Genomic DNA, 16,584 nt, shown 5'->3' with positions numbered 1-16,584 from the left:
GCTCCACGTGCTGTTGTCGCCGAATTCGAGGGCTCTCCTCCTCCTCGACTCCTGTTCCCTCTCGCTCGGTGTCGGCTTGCTGGGCAGTCTAAGCTCGGATCATCATGAGGGAACGACACACAGGAGGCGACGGATAGTCCGCGGAGTCTCGTCTGGGCGGCGAGGTTGAGCGGCTCCTGCTCTTCTTACCGCCCCTCTCTTTCGCTCGAGTCCGCATGTTCCGCTTGCCGTACGAGCGCCACAGGACGCTCTCGCAAGGCTCAGTTGCCGCGGGTCTCCGCGTAGTACACCATGCGGCTGTCTCGCCGGTCCCACAGGGCCACGACGACATGGTTGCCCGACTCGAGAACGGCTGGAAGGGGCTACGAGACGTCAAGGGGTTCAAACAAGAGCTTGAGGTCCGCATCAAGGCGTTCATCATGAAGGTCGACAAGAGCAAGAGCAGGCAGTACCGGAACTCGATTCCAGGCGCGAACGAGCCTTGGAAGGGCGAGATTCTCTTTCCCCCAATCAGTACGCTCGCCTCCGTTCCCTATCTTTGTACTCCAACTGACACAGATACCGGAAGAGAAGGACGGCTCGCCAAAAGATCCTATAGCCATCCTAAACGCCGAGATCCTGCAGAACGTCGAGTGCAACAACGCCCAGGTCCCCGTCGCGACCATCCCAGCCGGCAATACTCGCCACCCCGTCACAATCAAGCGAAAGGAGGGTACGCCCAGCATCGCTCTAGGCGCGTGACGCTGCTCACGGTTTCTATCGCAGGCAACCCGGACGAATGGCATTATCGGCGGGGCTGGATGAACGACCGCGGCGGGTTCAGCTTCACCCTCTGGACCCTGCGATACACAGGACTTGAAGGCGAACGCTTCTTCGATGTCATGTTCGCTGAGCGGCACAGCGGTGCGTTCGCCTTGCTCATGGCAGTTTGGCGAGAAGCTGAGCTGATGCAACCACTGGTGCAGGCGCGATGCCCCCAATCTATGGCGTCCCTCAGGCAAGACGTTCGGCGCCTCCTCGCCCTACGCCTTCCCGTGACGCTCCCCCAGGCTACACCACGCCTCAATCTGCGCTCCCTCCTTCCGGGGAACCCCCACCTTACAGCTCCCCACGGCCTTCCCTCGAGAACACGATCCGCTCTTTCGGCCACCGTCGCGCATCCTCGGGGCATTCCGAGACGGAAGCGGGACCGTCCCAGCCCCGAGGACAAATGCCGGAGCCGCCTTCTCGTCGAGCCTTTTCGTTTGCTCCACACGACAAGTCAAACCCGCACGAGTCGGCGGCCTCGGCAGACGCAGGAGCTAGCTCGAACGTTGAGCAGGCGGTGGATCGGCGAGTCGCGGGTGTTGCGAATCGAGGCGACTTCACCGCGATTCCGCCGGCGTTTGGCGACCGTCGGCAAGACATGCATATGCAGGTTGGCGAGTGGCACGAAGGGGATATGGACTTGCTCGAGACGAGGGTCCGCGCTTTCATCGCGTTCTACACGGTTCGCGTCGCGGGCTACCAGTGGACGTACCGAGGAAAGACCTCGCGTGACCAAGATGTCTACTTCACATGTGAGTTTAGCGGCGTTTTCTCGCTGCTCAATGTATTGACTGCTCTGTGTGCTTCTTCAGCAAAGCTCGTCCATGGTCAGGAGCCAGACTCGGTCCATCTCGTCGAGATCACCGCGCACCTCTCCGGCGTGTGGACGCCCATCAAGCCCGAGAAGCGCGAGGCGACCAGCACAATCTCGGCCTTCTTCGATGACATCGTCATGCTCGCTTTCGCCTTGCCTGGCGCGACGATCGCGTCCGATCCGAGAAGCGCAGAGGACGAGCCTGTTCACTCGTCGCATCCGAGGGTCGTGATTCCGGTTCGCCTGTATGGTGGGTCGAACAAGTGTGCGTTGCAAGAGTTTCTCGCGGTCCTGTACGCGCGACTGACCCTTTCCGTGTACAGACCGCATTCCCCCCGCTCTGCGTCGCCCGCTCCAGCACGCCTCAGACGACATCTGGGACTTCTCCTCTCGCATTGGCCCCCTCCTCCCCGGCTCCGAGATGCCCCATCTCCCGCTCCGCACGACCTGGACCATGAAATCCGCCGACTCGTCGCGCAAGAGCCCGACCATTGTCGTTCATTTCGCCAAGGACCAGAAGCACTTTCCGATCGCACGGGAGTTGGCTCAGCAATGGACGACGTTCAGTATGGGTTCGGGCGTCCTGAAGGGGAGGAATCGCCGGCGAGAGGAGGAGGAGAGGGCGTTCGAGTAGCCTCGACGAGGGCAAGGTCATTCAATCTCCTTCGCTCGCCTCGCCAGAGGTTGTAACGGTATGAGAGTACCCTTTCAACGTCTCGTAGCCAGTCCTAGCCCCCAGCTGGTGGTGTTCGTCGCCAATCTCTTTTCGAAACTCTCGCTCACCTTCAGCCACTTCGCTTGTTCCCGCTTTTGCTCGCTCTGCGGCTGCTTGAACGACGTCGAGCGCTTTATACAGCTCCTAGCAGCCGTTGCACCGAGCGCCACCCGTTCCCTTGCGGTCGCCGTCTCACCAAGACCCTCTCCCACTTCATCACTCGACCCGCTTTCCTCGCTCCGTACGAGGCTTCGACAGCAGGCGATGCAGTGGCAGTCCGGCTTCTACAGCCAGCCAGTCCAGACGCTCCCCTCGTCGCCCTTCTCACAACCTCACCTCCTCTCGTCACCCTCGCACGCCCCTTCTTCATCGCTTGCGACGACTTCGCCCGCACACGCCGTCCCGTTTGGCGCGATACCCGGCAGCCAGCCTGGAGTTCTCGGCTGGGGTGTGGGGATGAGCGCAGCAAACGGCGGCGGGTTTGGTTTCGGGTTTGCGGGCGCGAGGATGACTGGATCAGGAGGGGGCGGGGCGAGCGGGTCTTCTTCGCGTGCTCAGACGCCTGCGAGTGTCGGCTGGGGCTCGGCACAAGGTGCGAGGCCATCGTCGCCTGCGCAGGGTGGGCCGTCGACGCCCTCGAACTCGCGCCGACGGAGGCGCAGTGCCTCGCCTGAAGGGTCGAGTGACGAGGAGGGACCGTCGCTGCGGGCTGTCAGGCCAATGCGATCGTTGCAGTCTGGAGGCGGGAAGCGCGCGCGGACTGTCCAGGCGGCAAGTGAGGCGGCGAGCGGGTCGACTGCTTCGTCCCAGGGCCCCGTTGTCGACCTTGGCAAAGCGCTCGGTGCGTTCGACTCAGTCCCCTATGACTTCTACACTCGAACTGATCACTTGTCACCGTCAGCCTCGCTCGACAAACCCGCTCTCCTCAATGTCTTCTCGAAACTCTTGACGACCTCCCCGCACCTCGCCTCGACCATCGCCTCTTTCCTCCCTACTCCGACTCTCTCCACCACCCTCGAGTCACTCTCCTCGCTCGAGCACGCCGTCATCGCCGCGACTCCGACCGGCGCCTTCCTCCGTCCCGACTACATCTTCTCTCGCGTCCGTCTCCCGCTCGAAGAGTACGTCTCCGAGACGAAGCGATACCTCTCGCTCTTTGTCCCGGTCCAGCAGCCTACGGGCCCACTCTCGGAGGACAATCTCGCACACCCCTCAACCGCATTCCAGTTCCTCCACGCTCTCACCTCCTCCCTCCTCCGCCTCGAATCGACTCTCCCCTCCTTGAACTCTTCCTCGACTCCTTCTGCGCCGCCCGCGAACCCGCTTGCAAGCCACCTCGTCCCCCTCACCCTAAACGCCTGGCACCTCTTCCTCACCCGCCTCTCGAGCGCAATCAATACCCAAGGCCGCGTCCTCCCGACCTCGCTCGTCCAATCCTGGTTTGACCAGGTTGATGCGCTCGCTGGGTCGAATTCACTGGGCGTTGGTAGAGAGAGGGCGAGTCAGGTCCGGAAGGCGATGGAGGGTGTCAGGGAGAGGATGGGGAGGGAAGTTGGGTGGTTGATAGGGCTGAAAAGCGATGCCGCGGCGGTTGGTGGGTCGGGTATGGAAGGTGTAGAGCAAGAAGAGGAGCTCTAGAGTTGCGGTGGTGTGCAGGTCGTACAGGTTCTCCAGGTTCCCTCTCGTTTCAGGTCATTACCCCCAGCTTTCTCGCTTTCATACCCTCCGTCGTTCTAGCATACATCTCGCCGTTTTTCTAGCAGCTTTCGCATTGCATTACATCTTCGTTCACCTTTGAACGGCTCGTATCGTGTTCCGGCAGATCAGCAGCAAGAATCGCTCTGCTTTCGAGCCCGAGGAGAAACTGGACGGGGACAGTGAAGTCTACTGCACACTCTCAGATAGCTGATACAACCTACAACGGCTATGCTCCGCGTCGGGCGCCCGACTTGCGTCTCATGCCGTCCCTTGAACGCTCGCAACCTCCGCTCCGTCTCCCTCATGCTTCGTCTCCTTCGCGCCACCGTTCACCTCCGGCATTACCGCCTTCTTCTTCTTCGAAGCGCTCGAGACGCTGGATTGGTCGAACATTGTGCGGCGGAGTTGGCGGAACGGAGGCGGGTTCGAGGCGGGAGCGGACGAGCGAGAGACGGGGCCCGCTACGTTGATGATGTGCCGGGGGGTCATGTCGAAGTGTACCTGCGTCTCAACTCGTTACAGTGAACCCTCAGCGAGAGGAGAGAGGCGGTAAGCACCTGGAAGACGTCCGTGCGGCTGTAGTGGCCCGTCGGATCGAGCATCGAGCGCGCTTTGTAGCACGCGTCGAGGTCGACATGGGCGTAGATGATCTCGTTCTTGTCAGGCTCCGCAAGCGCAAGCGTTCGTCCCTCCGGGTCAAGGATCGTCGTGTACCCTCCCCCAAGACTCAGGATCTTCTCCTTCTCGCCGAAGACTTTCTCGAGGTTTTGCGGCGAGAGGAAGGAGGAAGCCGAGACGACGAACGTGCCTGTCTCGACTGCGTAGGCGGTGAGGACTGCGGCGTTCGATGAGCGAGAGAGGGAGTGGTGTGGGAGTTCGGAGGGGAAGACAGGCCAGCTGGCGCAGTGAACCTCTTCGTGCTGAGACGACATGGCGTATTTGAGGAGCGACTGGGCGTGCTCCTGCGAAGTACGGGACGGTGAGCGGGTGGAGGCGCAAGTTGGCGAAGAAGAATTCTGCTCACCCAGCACTGCAAGACGCCGACATTGCCGAGCTCGGTCTTGTGCACCTTAATGTCGGAGCCCTGAGAACGCGAGGAAGAGTCGAAGTCAGCGAGACTGTCCACAGATCGGAAGTCGGAGATGCCAGAAGAACGAAACGCACGTCGCCGTCGCCAAAGACGATCCTCTCCATCGACGTCGGCCTAAACTTCCTCCTCACAACAACGTCTCCCTCAGGTCCTACAAGCCACTGCGACATGTACAGCGACCCGCCGTCTCGCTCCGAGAACCCGACCACGGCGCGGATCGAGTTCTTGATGCAGCACGCGCGGATGGATTCCATCTCGGGGCCGTCGGCTTCAACGGCGGCTTTGGTGTAAAATCCGGTTATGAGCGGGACTTGTTCTGCGCGCGGGAGAGGTGAGTGACAGTCTTGCGAAGTGGTGAGGAGGAAGGGGCGGACCTCCGTACGGGAGGGCCCAGATGTGGAAAGGGTAGCCGCTCAGTGCGAGTTCTGTAGCAGCTTGGAGGTCAGGTGTGAGAAGGCCCAGGAGAAAGGGCCTCCTAACGAACCAGAGAAGACGACTAGACGAGCGCCTCCGGCGGCAGCTTCTTCGATGGTGGCAAGGATACGTGCGAGGTTTGCCTGGGCATCGTAGAAGACTGCCAGAGCAAGCAAGCCCTTGGTCAGCATAGGGACGCGAGGAGAAGCGACGGGGAAACGGAACGCACCTGCCTCGATTTGAGCGGCGGCAACGCGGAACTGGCGGGCGGCGGTGGTCATGGCAGCGACAAGCGAATGAGAAGGAGGAGAGGGAGAACGGCAAGACTGGAAAAGCGGGAGCGAGCGACCTGATAAGCGTTCCCCCGCGCGGCGTTTCTGTCGCGACGAGGAGTTGCGGCGTTGCGGGCGGAGAAGCGGGTAGTCAGCCTCCGTTTGCTAGTCGCGCGACTCCGTGCACACGCTGAACACCAGCACAATGTCCAACAGCGTCTCGTACAGCGTCTCGTTGGCGTCGTCGTCGCCAATCGCCTCGACCAGCTCAGCGGGGACGATGTTGTCGCAGCCGAGCGAGGCGACTACAGCGGGTGTCGTCGTCGGTCAGCAGGCTGCCCAGCAACTGCGCGCAGCTCTCGCGCGGGTCGCAGAGCTGTCTGAGGCGGAGGAAGGGACTGTTGCGGCGAGAGCGCTGCGGCGGAAGACCGCGGCGGCAGCAAAGGGCGAGGTTGTCGAGAAGACGTACACCAAGGCGTGCGCAGCCTGCAGGAAGGCAAAGAACCGCTGCCTGTCCCAGTCCAACACGACGGTGTGTCCTCGATGCGTCCAGCTGGGACTCAAGTGTCAGTATCCCGAGACGAGGAACCGCGGGCCAAAGAGGCGGTTGAGCAAGACGCAGAGGGCGCTTCGAGACATACGGCGCAACATCGAGGCCGTCCTGGCGGGGAGCGCGACGCTGGACCCGCTCGACGAGGAGGACGACCCCGACAGCGCCGGCGAGTCCGACTTGCAGGGGTCCGTGTGGCTTCTTCTGGCCCGCATTGACGTTCCAACGTTGACTTTGACGTTGCCGCGACGCAGAGTCGACGGGGCAACGAGCTTGTTGCGGAATCCTCTTGCCCTCCTCGCATCTCAGGCTCAGGCTCGCCTCGACGCTCCTCGTCCAGCCGACAGAACGAGCGATATTGACTCGTCAGAGAGCTACTTTGACGGAGGTGCGTTAGTATCTCTCCCACGACATCGCTCGTGCACTGACGCATCCTCCTCTCCGCAGGCTTGTACGTCGCGCGGCCCGAACACGACTTCTCCCTCGACCCCATCGCCTGCGGCATCCTCACTATCGATGACCTTGACCGCCTCCTCAAACTCTACTTCGAACACCTCTTCCCGTTTCTCTATCTCCTCCTGCCCGACCTTCATACCGTCGACTTCCTCCGCCTCACCTCGCCCTTCCTCACAACCTGTATCGCCTTTGTCGCTTCGACGTATGACTCGCTCTCGGGCCATCTTACGCCGCTGCTCGAGCGCCAAGCTCTCTCGCTCGCCGTCCGCATCTTCGAGGAGGGCTTGAAGAGCATCGAGATTGTCCAGGGTTTCTTCGTCCTCTCGTGAGTCGTGTCCTCCTTTTCGGTAAGCTCAAGGCTTGACGCTTTCCGCGCAGACACTGGGCGTCTCCCTCTCGCGCCTGGGTCGACGACCGCGCCTTCCAGTTCCTCGGGCAGGCCTGGCGCATTGCCGCCGAACTGCGCATCAACTTGCCGCTCGACCCGTCTTCTCTTGCGTCGTACAACCTCGGCAAGCCTCTCACGAACGAAATGTATGCGCTGTTCGTCAGGAATCGGAGGCTTACTTGGTCGTTACTGTTTTGCGGCGAGTTGGCGTGAGTCACCTGATTCTCGCGTATACTTCTCCATACATAGGCTGACACCACTTCTCTTTCGCAGGATTTGCGTACAGACGGGCAGAATCGACATGATCAGGACACCGCCTGTACCCAGTTCGTCTCGCTGGCCTTCTCACCTCGACTCTTGCTGACTACTCCTCTCTCACAGCCCACAACTCCTCGCCGACACACCTCCCCTTCGAGCTCCCGAACTATCACTACGCCGCAAACCTTCACGTGAACGCCATCTTCTCCAAATCGATCTCGCTCGCGAACGGCTTGCGCGAAGATGGCGACTCGGCGGATGGCTTGCGCGCGTCTTTCATGGCTTTCTGGAAGCCTGCGATGAAGGCTTGGAGGACTCGTTGGCCGGACGTCAATCCCTTCATCGACATTCACGCCGAGAACAACATCATTCTTCTCAACCTCGTGTCGCTGAGGTTCCGCGGAGGGTCGAAGGATGCGGTGCTCGAGGATTGCAAGAGGGCGGCGATACGGACGATACAGAAGGTCAGCAGCTGGGAGGATAGCGTGACGCAGCTGCCGTACTGCTCAAATTTCGTCGTCGTCAACATCGCGTGCGTCCGGCCTCTCTTCGAAGCCCGTTGCTCACTGACGATTACTGCGCACAGATACGGTGCAATCCTCCTCCTACAGCTCGCCCTCCGCCTCGATCACGGCGTCACCCCTTCGCACCGCGAAAAGATTCTCCGCGTCGCCTCGATCCTCCAGCAAATCGGACAAAGCAGGCCCAACGCCATTTCGGTTGCGACGTTGCACGCTGAGCGGATCTTGCGACTCGTCAACTCGCTTGACTCGTCTGACTCGACATCGGTTGTTGAGCAGCAGCCGCCTTCTCAGCCTGCTGTCGACGGGACGAAATGTCCGTCGTTCTACACCGGCCTCCATCCTCCCGTCTGGCCCATCGCCGCCAAAAGTGCCCCGCCCAGCAACGCCCCAATTCAGCAGGTCGCCATCGACGACGAAGGCTTGGCTTCCCCCTCCGCAGCTACCGTTTCCGACCTTACCGCCGCCTATTCGTGGCTCTTTCCTCCCTCCGGCGAGTTCGCCCCACCCTTCCCTTCTTCCTCACACCCATCTTACGATCCCACCGCTCCCTTCCCCTCTCTCACCGCCCCAACCACCGCCGACCCATTCTCCCTCCCACCTCAAACCGACTTCCTCGATATGACGGCCCACGATCCGATGATGGGCTGGCTCTGGGGCGGAGCGGCGGGTGTGGGAGGGACGAGTGGGACGGAGGGAATGGAGGCGCAGTTGGCGGCGTTGTTGGGGGAGGTAGGACAGTTGTGAGGTGGGACGCGGTTTCTCTTCCTTTGTCGGGCTGCTTCCGTCTCTCACCAGTCTTTTCCGGACCTGTGTAGCGTTGTTATTGTGCCCTCCGTGACTGCTGTCCATCCTTACGCAAAAGGACTCTGCGAACGAGTCTACCGCTTGAAACCTGTTTACCGCGCCTTGCTCGGCTCGAACTGCTTGCCAATAGGCTGACACGCAGAGATCGACAACTGTCAGCCATCGAGCACATCAATATCGAGGCAAGAGCGTGGGCGCACCGTCAACAGCTGCTCTCCGTCGAGCAAGAACCGCTCGGTGTTGCTCATGACGAGCCGCTCGAACTCGACGAACGTCTCTTGCGCGACGCCGCCGATATGCGTCGTGAGCGTGACTTGTTTCTGCTGGGATGGAACACGGAAGCTCAGTCAAGCACGACGGCTAAGCGAGAGAAGCGAGCGGGAAGGAAGACGCACCATCTCAATCAGCTCCCTCGACACCTGCGGTTCAAACTCGTGCACGTCCAGTCCAGCACTCAGCAAGTGACCCGACTTGAGCGCCTCGATGAGCGCCGCTTGGTCGATGACCGGTCCGCGGGCGGTGTTGACGATTCGCGAGTTGGGCTTCATGGCGGACAGGAAGTGGGCGTCAATGAGGTGGTGTGTCGAGTCCATGTAGGGGACTGCGCAGCACAGGAACGTGAGCGAGAGCTTTTAGGTTGGAGGAGAGGAAGGTCAACGCACCTGAAACGCTCACGCAATCCGCCTTGCCCGCCAACTCATGCAACGTCTCGCACTTCTCCGCGTCCAGCGCCTCAATCACCTCCTCCGGCGGCGACACGACATCATAATAGCACACCTTCATCCCCAGCGCCCTGGCCTTGCGCGCCACTTCGCGCTGGATCGCGCCAAGCCCAACACACCCGAGTATCTTCCCACTCGGGTTACGCGACTTCGATCCAATCTCGAGGTGAACCTCGTTGAAGACCTTCGGGTCGCCCGTCCGTGCAGCCCACTCCGAGTAGCTCGTAAGTCGAAAAGTCGCGAGGATGAGGAACAAGGCGATATCGCTCGTCGCTGTATCGCCTGCGCCGCGAGAATTGGCGAAAGCGATGTTGCGTGCGTTGAGGGCGGAAAGGGAGAGGTAGTCGAAGCCTGCGCCGGCGGCGGCGAAGAGCTTGACGGACGAGGGGAGGAGAGAGATGAGTTCTTCGTTCCACGGTGAGGCGCCGTTGCCCGTCTCGACGGCGAACTTGACGATCCCTTCAAAGTCGCCGTACCTGTCGTCCGCGTCCGACGACACCCTCAATCAGCCATCAGCGGAAGAAGGTCCGACGAAGAGAAGTCGGGTAACGTACCGGTTCTCCCTTAGCGCCTGCATGAACCCCTCACGACTCGACAGATCAGGCGAGACGACCTCAAAGCGCTGCTGGAAGTGGTCCCACTGCTCGAGGCGGAGGTAGGGAGGGTCTCCGAGCATGAGGATGCGAGGGCGGGCGGAGGTGGTGGTGGGAGTCGGACTGGACATGCTTCGATGCAGGCGGGGAGATCGGTTCGCTTGATGAGAGCAGTTAGTGGTAAGGAGGAGCGCAAAGGGAGAAAGAGCGAGTCCGCAATGTCGGGGCGGAGATGTGGGGGCCGGCGGAACGCTGGACGAGAGGATCCGAGGCGTGAACAAAAGGAGCGAGAGTGGTCGGCGCTGGGCGGTTCAGCAGCATCGTCGGCAGGGTACCGTGCGTGCCGAAAGAAAGGCGGAAGTGGCGGTCGAGACGAAAGAAGCGCGCGAGAAGCAGGAGGACAAGCGTTGGCGAGGCGGAAAGGGTGGAAAGGGTGGTCTTGCAACAATGCGGCGTTACGTAAAGGTTCTGTGGAAAGGAAGAGCGGGGCGAGAACCAGGATGCGCTGCTCATCCGCGGAAGGTCGAGACGGCAAAGTTGGCTGCCGGTTTGGCGCCTCGTCGCGCGGATGCGAGCGGACGGGCGGAGGTGGCTGAAGACAATAAGACGAGGATGTCAGCATGAGCGAAGCGGAAAGGAAGGAGACTGCGCGGACACACCAGTCTTCCTCTGCCCCTCCGCCTGCAACAACAAGCTCTTCTTCCTCCTCTTCTCCTTCTCCTTCGCCACATCCGCACTCTCCTCGTCCTCCAACCCAAGCAAAATCCGACTCTCGAGACTCATCCCCCCCTTGCGCTTCTGCTTCTTCGGGTTCGTAGCGGCGGAAGGCGAAGGTCGGCCGGCGTCGAGGACTGCTACTTGGCGCTTTTTGGAGTAGAGACGGGAAGTGAGGAATTTGGTGGCAGAGATGTGCGAGGGGAGGGCGGTGGAGGAGAGCGAGGCTGGGCCGGTTGAGGAGGAGGGGAGGTGTTGTAGTGTGATGTCCCTGCGAGATGGATCGCGACAACGCATCAGTTAGCAGGCCCGAGACCGCGCAACACTGAGGACACCGCGCTGAACTCACCCGACCTGCTGCGCGCCTCCCTCGCGCAACTCGTCCCTCTTCCTCGCGGCCTCCTCCCTCTTGCGCCGATTCTCCTCGCGAACCTGTCTCCGCATCGCCTTCTTGCCCATGCCCGGTGCAACCCGTTCGTCGGGAGCATAGTGCGCGGCTGCTTCGGCAAAGAGAGAGTCGTCGAGGTAGGTCGTCTTCTTGCCGAGCTGAGGAGGGGGAGCGGTCGCGGTGTCGTTCTCGTCGTCCTCTTCCTCCTCTGCGAGTTCCTCAAATTCCTCCTCTGCAAACTTTGCATCCTCGTCGTCCTCTTCGACGTCCTCGTCGGCCGCCCTGGCCTTGCCCTTGCCCTTGTCCTGCTGCTGCCTCGCCTTTGCCCTGTTGCGCTCCTTCTTCGCCCGTGCAAGCCTGTGTGTCGCGTCCAGTCAGTCCCCCAGCACTCCTTACACGCCCTGCGGTCCCTCTCATCCCTCCAGACAGGCGCGCAGACTCACTTCTCCCTCGCCTCCCTCTCCCTACGCTCGTCGTCCCTCCTGCCCTGCCGCGAGCTCGAGAAGCTGACAGCCTCGGGTGCGTCGTCGCTGTCTGACCCAGAGTCGCTGTTCGCGTAGCTGTAGGGCGCGCTCATCGTGTCAAGCGAGTGGGAGAGTCGTTGGACGAGGACAAGCTCAGAGCGATGAGGAGGAAGGAGTTTCGACTAAGTCCGCGAGAAATTCCTGGCGGGCTTGCAAGTGCGTGTACAGCGCTGGAAAGCATGTATAAGAACCCGGGAGAGTGTACGGACAGTCGGGAAGAGGTTGCGGAACCTGCTCTCCTCCTCGCCCTCGAAATTGGCTTGCTTCCCCTCCCTCACCACGCTCCGTATGGGTTCAAGCGTAGTCTCCCAGTGCACATCAAGCGTCTCATCCCTCTCACCACCCTACACAACGAACCCCTCAGTCGTCGTCCTCCTCCTCACCGACATGGACCCGCTTCTTCCTCGGCCTCCCCGCCTTCTTCCTCTCCTTCCTCTCGACATTCCTCGCCGGCCCTCCATCTCCTCCAGCTCCATACTTCCTCACCGGCCTCTCCCACGGGACCATCTCGTCGATCTGGGATTTGAGCGACGGCCAGGTTGGGGCAGTACAGAGGCGCAGGAGGACGCCGAGGTGTGTTTGTGGGAGGGTGAGGGAGGGGGTGAGAGAGGGAGAGGAGGGAGTCGGGAGGGTGTAGAGACCCCAGGCGGAGGGGGTGCTGCGCGAGGAAAAGCGAGTTAGCGAGTGCGACATGTCCGACAAGGCAAACCCAGCACGACAGCACCCGCCAAAACTCACAGCGTGTGCGAGCCAACGTAGAGGAACGCCTCATACTGCTCCTCGTCGTCCTCCGTCTTGTCCTTCTCGAGCGGCTGGTGAATAACAAGCGCGACCTGTTCTCCAACTCATCAGCTTGCTCCTTGTCGAGGAAGTGAGCGTTAGACGCACGGTGTGATGCCCTACCCTCCCGCTCTTGAGCTCGACATCCCTGCAGACCTCTCCCCTCGCATCCTTCTTCCTCAACTCATCCCACTCCTCTCCCTCCCACCTCAACTCCTCCCTCCCAATCTTCCCCTCCTTGCCAGCTGCCTCGACACTCCCCTCCGAGGGGAACAGCACGACGAGTTTGTCCGATTTCGAGGCGGCGAAGGAGGTGGCGAGCGCTTTTGAGCGCGAGGAAGACGAGAGCGAGTGTTCGGTCGGTGGGATGCCGCAGAACGCGGCGAAGAGTTGCTCGACGAACGAGAGGGAGATCTTATCTGTCGTGTGTGTCTGCCGAGAGCGTCTCAGTAAGAGGGGAAGCGAGGAAAACGAGATTGGGAAGGTCCAACGCACGAGGTACTCGACCTTCCACTTGCCCTTGTCGCGCGGCTGCAAGCCCTCGATAGCTCTCGCGAGACTCGTCAATCTGCCACCTTGCTCGACCGCGTCCGAGCCGTCGTACGACCCCGCGAGGGAGGTGGCGAGCCGGACGTCCTTCGAGGAGGAGAAGTCAAACATGCGGAAGAGGTCGGTGTAGGGCTTGTACGCCGCCGTCTTGGGCAAACCGATCGCGTCAGAGAGGAGGAAGTCGAGCAAGCCGGAGGAGCAAGGCGTGTGAGTCGGGTTGAGCGCCGGAGAAGCGAGAGGGGCGGAAACGAGTTGCGGAAAGTCTTGAACCCAGATCGAGTTCTCCGTCTTCTTCCAGGTGTTCGCGTCCATCTTTGACGTGTGGATCGCGATGCGGAGAGAGTGGCGCTGGCTCGGAGGGTTGCGGCGGACCATCTGCGGGCGAGGAGTCTGTCACTGTGCGGGAAAAGCGAGACTCAGGGCCGCACCAGGACGAGCTTGGCCTCCATCCCGCCTTTCTTGCTCTTGCCGACGTCCGCATGAGGCCTATGCGTCACGACGTTCGTCCACTCTTGCCAGTCGCTCGTATCGGCCTCGTCGTGGAGCAAGAGGAGCGGTATCTTGTCGGCATAGTGGCGCGTGAACGTCGGCTTCTGCTCCTCCTTCTTGTCCTCCTCGTCCTCCTTTTCGTCGCTCTTGACGGCCTTGATCTTCTTCTGGCGCGGCTTGTTCTCGCGAGTCGTCGCGAAACGGTGCGGTGTCCACGGAACTTGCATCCTTGGCGACACGACGAGCGCTCGGACGACTTGCTTGTCGGGGTCCGAGCCGATGATCGTATCAAGGTCGACCCGATTCGCCTCGTTGTCGCTGTCGTCGTCGGAAGACTCGCTCGACTCGGTCGACGAGTCCTGCCGCTTCCTCCTTCCCTTCGCCTTTCCCTTGGTCTGCGGCTTCGGCTTCGTCCTCGGCCTCCCACGTATCTCCTTCACATACGTCGTAAGCAACACCTTCCCCTCCGCAAACTCGAAACTTCTGCGCTGCTCGTCCTGACTCGCCTTGGCCGCCTCGCCGTCCTTCGTCTGGAACGCAAACGAGAGAACCCCGTCCGGAGTCGCGGAGACGCCGAGCGGGTTGCGCTTCTTCTTCTTCTTCTTCTTTGAGGGAGAGCCGGGCGAGTCGGTGTCGAGCGGGACGTCGCGACCCTTGACTTTCACCTTCGCCTTACCCTTGCCCTTCACCGCGTCTCCCTCGACTCCCAGCTTCGGTTTGTCCTCCAGCCCCGTTCCCACTCCCCCAAGCAGCTTCGAACGCGGCGCAAGGAACGGTGAAGCGGCTGCGAAGCGTGCGGCAGTCGAGGACGACTCTGCGGACTGAGAGGACGAGCGCGCGCGCGTGCGGCGCGACGAGGGCGTGTAGGACGACTCTGAGGAGTCGGACGAGTCGGCTGTTAGGTCTAGAGCGCGTTTGGGCATGAGAGAGAGAGCGAGTGAAGGGGAAGATGAAGAAAGAGGAGGCAAGGAGTCTGACCACCAGGAAAGGTAGAGGCGGCGACTGTGCGAATAGCGAGTGTACGGGCTGGACACGCGATAGCAGCAGTTGAACGAAGCAGCGAGAGAGTGGAACGAAGACAACGAAGCCAAGTCTTCCCTCGCTTCTCCCGCAGACGAGGTTGTAATGAGGATGTGAAGCGTCAGCGGCAAGAGCAGAGATTGAGGCGCATCGGGTAAGGAGCTTCGACGCACAAGGGCGGGACAGCGTTGAAGCGGAAGTCGAGAGGACTCCGCGAGAAACGGCGACGAATTACAACAAGACCACGACCCGACCACCACTATGCACCCATGATGGCCCGCTCAATATCCCTCACGACCCTGACGCCCTCCATCGCATCGAGCTCCTCATCCGCCACCCCCTCCTCCCACCACCACACGCCCTCCCTCTTTCCCCTCGCCCGCCACTCGGCCAACACAGCCCGCGTCATCCGTCCTTGCCAGCTATCCCGTGCCGCCGTATCCCGCTCGAAGAGCTCCCACCAGCTTGTCGGGCGGTCGAGTAGGGCTTTGCGCTCTTCCTCCGAGTCGGTAGCGACGAGGGCGGCCAGCTCATCTCGTCCTTCAGGCGTCGCGAGTTCCGAGTCGAGAGGGACATAGTTGCGCGCGCAACCTGTCAGGCCGTCTTTCGTTCGCCAGTCGTTGGGCGTGTTGGCGAGCACGCGGTACTTGCTCCTGCAGTCCTCGAGCGAGCGCTGGACGTAGTCTGCCCCGCCAATCCGTCAACCTCTGCTTCGGACCAGACAGGCGAAAGGGTTCGAAAGGACGCACGGAACAACCGCAAACTCTCCTGCGGCAGCGCAAGCCCGTTGAAGGGGTAGATCCCCTCCTCGCTCACGATGCGCTTGCCGTGCGAGTCGAGTACGAACGTGCCGGGGAGGGCTTTGCACGAGTCTGCCGGGGCGAGAGTGGGGGTTAGTGATTGAGCAGAAGGAAGGAGGGAGGAACGCACGAGGACCCATCCAGGAAGCACGTTTGGCTTGCTGCGCGGAATGGAGGAAGATCTGCCCAATCGCTCCAGTCAGCTCCTGCCCTCGCCACGGCAGCGAAAAAAGTCGAACACACCTTCCCGTACGTATGAAAGTTCGGGTCCACCTTATCCCTCACCGTCTGCCGCTCGACCACCGACTCCACCCAGCCTAGTTCCCGCACACCGTAGTTCTGGAACGGTAGACGCAGGATCGGGACACACGTCGCGCGATGGAGGATCTCGTTGAATCGAGCGTGGAGGGGGAAGGTCCATCTTGTCACGGGTGCGGTCGAGTTGGATGACGAAGGAGGAGGGGGGAGGGGCGTAGGAAGGGGAGAGGACCAGCCTGGTGCGTCGACAAGTAGGAACTCGTCGACGTCGTGGTGTGAGGCCCAGTTCGTGTGAGGGAGGACGTCCTTCTCGCACAGGCGGAGGACGTGTTGTTGATAGATCGCGCCAATGTCGGTTCCGTCTGCGGACGAAGCTCGGTGGTCAGGTCCGCTGCGTGGGTCAAGCGTCGTGAAGGAAGGTGCGCACCCTTGTAGTGTAGCTCGTACAACACGACGCTGCCCTCGTCAATCCACGGCTTCAGCAGCCTCCGCATCCTCCTACTCGGGCTATTGTCGAAGAGGTAAAACCGCTCGACCCCGACCAACCGGTGCCACGTGATCCATTCGGGTAGGTATTGCTCTTCGTGTGTCGGGACGGCGCAGATGGAAACGTTGACGGGCTGAGAAGGAGGTGAGGAAGAGAAGGAGAACGAGGAGATGGACGAGACGAGGGGCAGGGCGGGTCTTTCTGATGGGTGTGCGAGGTAGCGAGCGAGTGTGGAAGTCGCTCGGAAGCGTACTGCCTGCCTGCAAGGCCGTGCGACGAGTGTTAGCGGCGTTTCGAGATGAGAATGGACGGGACGGACGGGAGCGGGATGAGCGGGCGCGAGGAAGCGGACGAGTGGGCTAGCAGTAGCAAACAGACGACGGCGAGACAGGCTAGCACACCCGTCCGGCGCGTCACGCCGTGCACGGGCAGGTTCATGCAGCCTTGAACGACGAGGAGGAGAGGGTTGG

At 61.4% G+C, this 16,584-nt stretch overlaps 8 protein-coding genes across 8 annotated transcripts; 3 read left to right on the top strand and 5 right to left on the bottom strand.

Annotated features, from left to right (window-relative positions):
- Nucleotides 1–215: 215 nt before the first annotated feature.
- On the top strand, nucleotides 216–2,255 carry RHTO_07097 (uncharacterized protein; the record flags this gene model as incomplete). Its single annotated transcript, XM_016420755.1, has 6 exons — nucleotides 216–513; nucleotides 569–712; nucleotides 766–903; nucleotides 966–1,559; nucleotides 1,620–1,886; nucleotides 1,945–2,255. 6 exons carry the CDS (start codon nucleotides 216–218, stop codon nucleotides 2,253–2,255), a joined length of 1,752 nt encoding a protein of 583 aa, XP_016274482.1.
- Nucleotides 2,256–2,600: 345 nt separating this feature from the next.
- On the top strand, nucleotides 2,601–3,974 carry RHTO_07096 (nuclear envelope, Cut8 family protein; the record flags this gene model as incomplete). The annotated part of the gene is made up of 2 exons (XM_016420754.1): nucleotides 2,601–3,177; nucleotides 3,238–3,974. 2 exons carry the CDS (start codon nucleotides 2,601–2,603, stop codon nucleotides 3,972–3,974), a joined length of 1,314 nt encoding a protein of 437 aa, XP_016274481.1.
- A 318-nt stretch (nucleotides 3,975–4,292) lies between these two features.
- Nucleotides 4,293–5,819, bottom strand: RHTO_07095 (aliphatic nitrilase; the record flags this gene model as incomplete). Its single annotated transcript, XM_016420753.1, has 7 exons — nucleotides 4,293–4,535; nucleotides 4,592–4,996; nucleotides 5,059–5,118; nucleotides 5,199–5,440; nucleotides 5,499–5,549; nucleotides 5,609–5,698; nucleotides 5,768–5,819. 7 exons carry the CDS (start codon nucleotides 5,817–5,819, stop codon nucleotides 4,293–4,295), a joined length of 1,143 nt encoding a protein of 380 aa, XP_016274480.1.
- Nucleotides 5,820–6,015: 196 nt separating this feature from the next.
- On the top strand, nucleotides 6,016–8,730 carry RHTO_07094 (Zn(2)-C6 fungal-type transcription factor; the record flags this gene model as incomplete). Its single annotated transcript, XM_016420752.1, has 7 exons — nucleotides 6,016–6,548; nucleotides 6,615–6,748; nucleotides 6,808–7,141; nucleotides 7,195–7,413; nucleotides 7,478–7,530; nucleotides 7,586–7,994; nucleotides 8,049–8,730. 7 exons carry the CDS (start codon nucleotides 6,016–6,018, stop codon nucleotides 8,728–8,730), a joined length of 2,364 nt encoding a protein of 787 aa, XP_016274479.1.
- Nucleotides 8,731–8,882: 152 nt separating this feature from the next.
- RHTO_07093 (D-mandelate dehydrogenase) lies at nucleotides 8,883–10,236 on the bottom strand (the record flags this gene model as incomplete). Its single annotated transcript, XM_016420751.1, has 5 exons — nucleotides 8,883–8,921; nucleotides 8,991–9,110; nucleotides 9,186–9,391; nucleotides 9,453–9,988; nucleotides 10,067–10,236. The coding sequence occupies 5 exons, from the start codon at nucleotides 10,234–10,236 to the stop codon at nucleotides 8,883–8,885; spliced, it is 1,071 nt and encodes a 356-aa protein (XP_016274478.1).
- Nucleotides 10,237–10,614: 378 nt separating this feature from the next.
- Nucleotides 10,615–11,784, bottom strand: RHTO_07092 (uncharacterized protein; the record flags this gene model as incomplete). Its single annotated transcript, XM_016420750.1, has 4 exons — nucleotides 10,615–10,697; nucleotides 10,765–11,090; nucleotides 11,169–11,564; nucleotides 11,651–11,784. 4 exons carry the CDS (start codon nucleotides 11,782–11,784, stop codon nucleotides 10,615–10,617), a joined length of 939 nt encoding a protein of 312 aa, XP_016274477.1.
- A 307-nt stretch (nucleotides 11,785–12,091) lies between these two features.
- RHTO_07091 (Tyrosyl-DNA phosphodiesterase family protein) lies at nucleotides 12,092–14,472 on the bottom strand (the record flags this gene model as incomplete). Its single annotated transcript, XM_016420749.1, has 5 exons — nucleotides 12,092–12,389; nucleotides 12,470–12,564; nucleotides 12,620–12,943; nucleotides 13,007–13,435; nucleotides 13,489–14,472. 5 exons carry the CDS (start codon nucleotides 14,470–14,472, stop codon nucleotides 12,092–12,094), a joined length of 2,130 nt encoding a protein of 709 aa, XP_016274476.1.
- A 356-nt stretch (nucleotides 14,473–14,828) lies between these two features.
- On the bottom strand, nucleotides 14,829–16,552 carry RHTO_07090 (glycosyltransferase family 2 protein; the record flags this gene model as incomplete). The annotated part of the gene is made up of 6 exons (XM_016420748.1): nucleotides 14,829–15,253; nucleotides 15,319–15,441; nucleotides 15,500–15,551; nucleotides 15,613–15,989; nucleotides 16,055–16,374; nucleotides 16,434–16,552. 6 exons carry the CDS (start codon nucleotides 16,550–16,552, stop codon nucleotides 14,829–14,831), a joined length of 1,416 nt encoding a protein of 471 aa, XP_016274475.1.
- Between the last annotated feature and the right edge of the window lie 32 nt (nucleotides 16,553–16,584).

The sequence above is a fragment of the Rhodotorula toruloides genome, assembly GCF_000320785.1.
Source record: "Rhodotorula toruloides NP11 unplaced genomic scaffold Scaffold6, whole genome shotgun sequence".
Taxonomy (NCBI): domain Eukaryota; kingdom Fungi; phylum Basidiomycota; class Microbotryomycetes; order Sporidiobolales; family Sporidiobolaceae; genus Rhodotorula; species Rhodotorula toruloides.
Note: the sequence above shows the minus strand (reverse complement) of the source record. Positions and strands in the feature narration are given on the sequence as shown.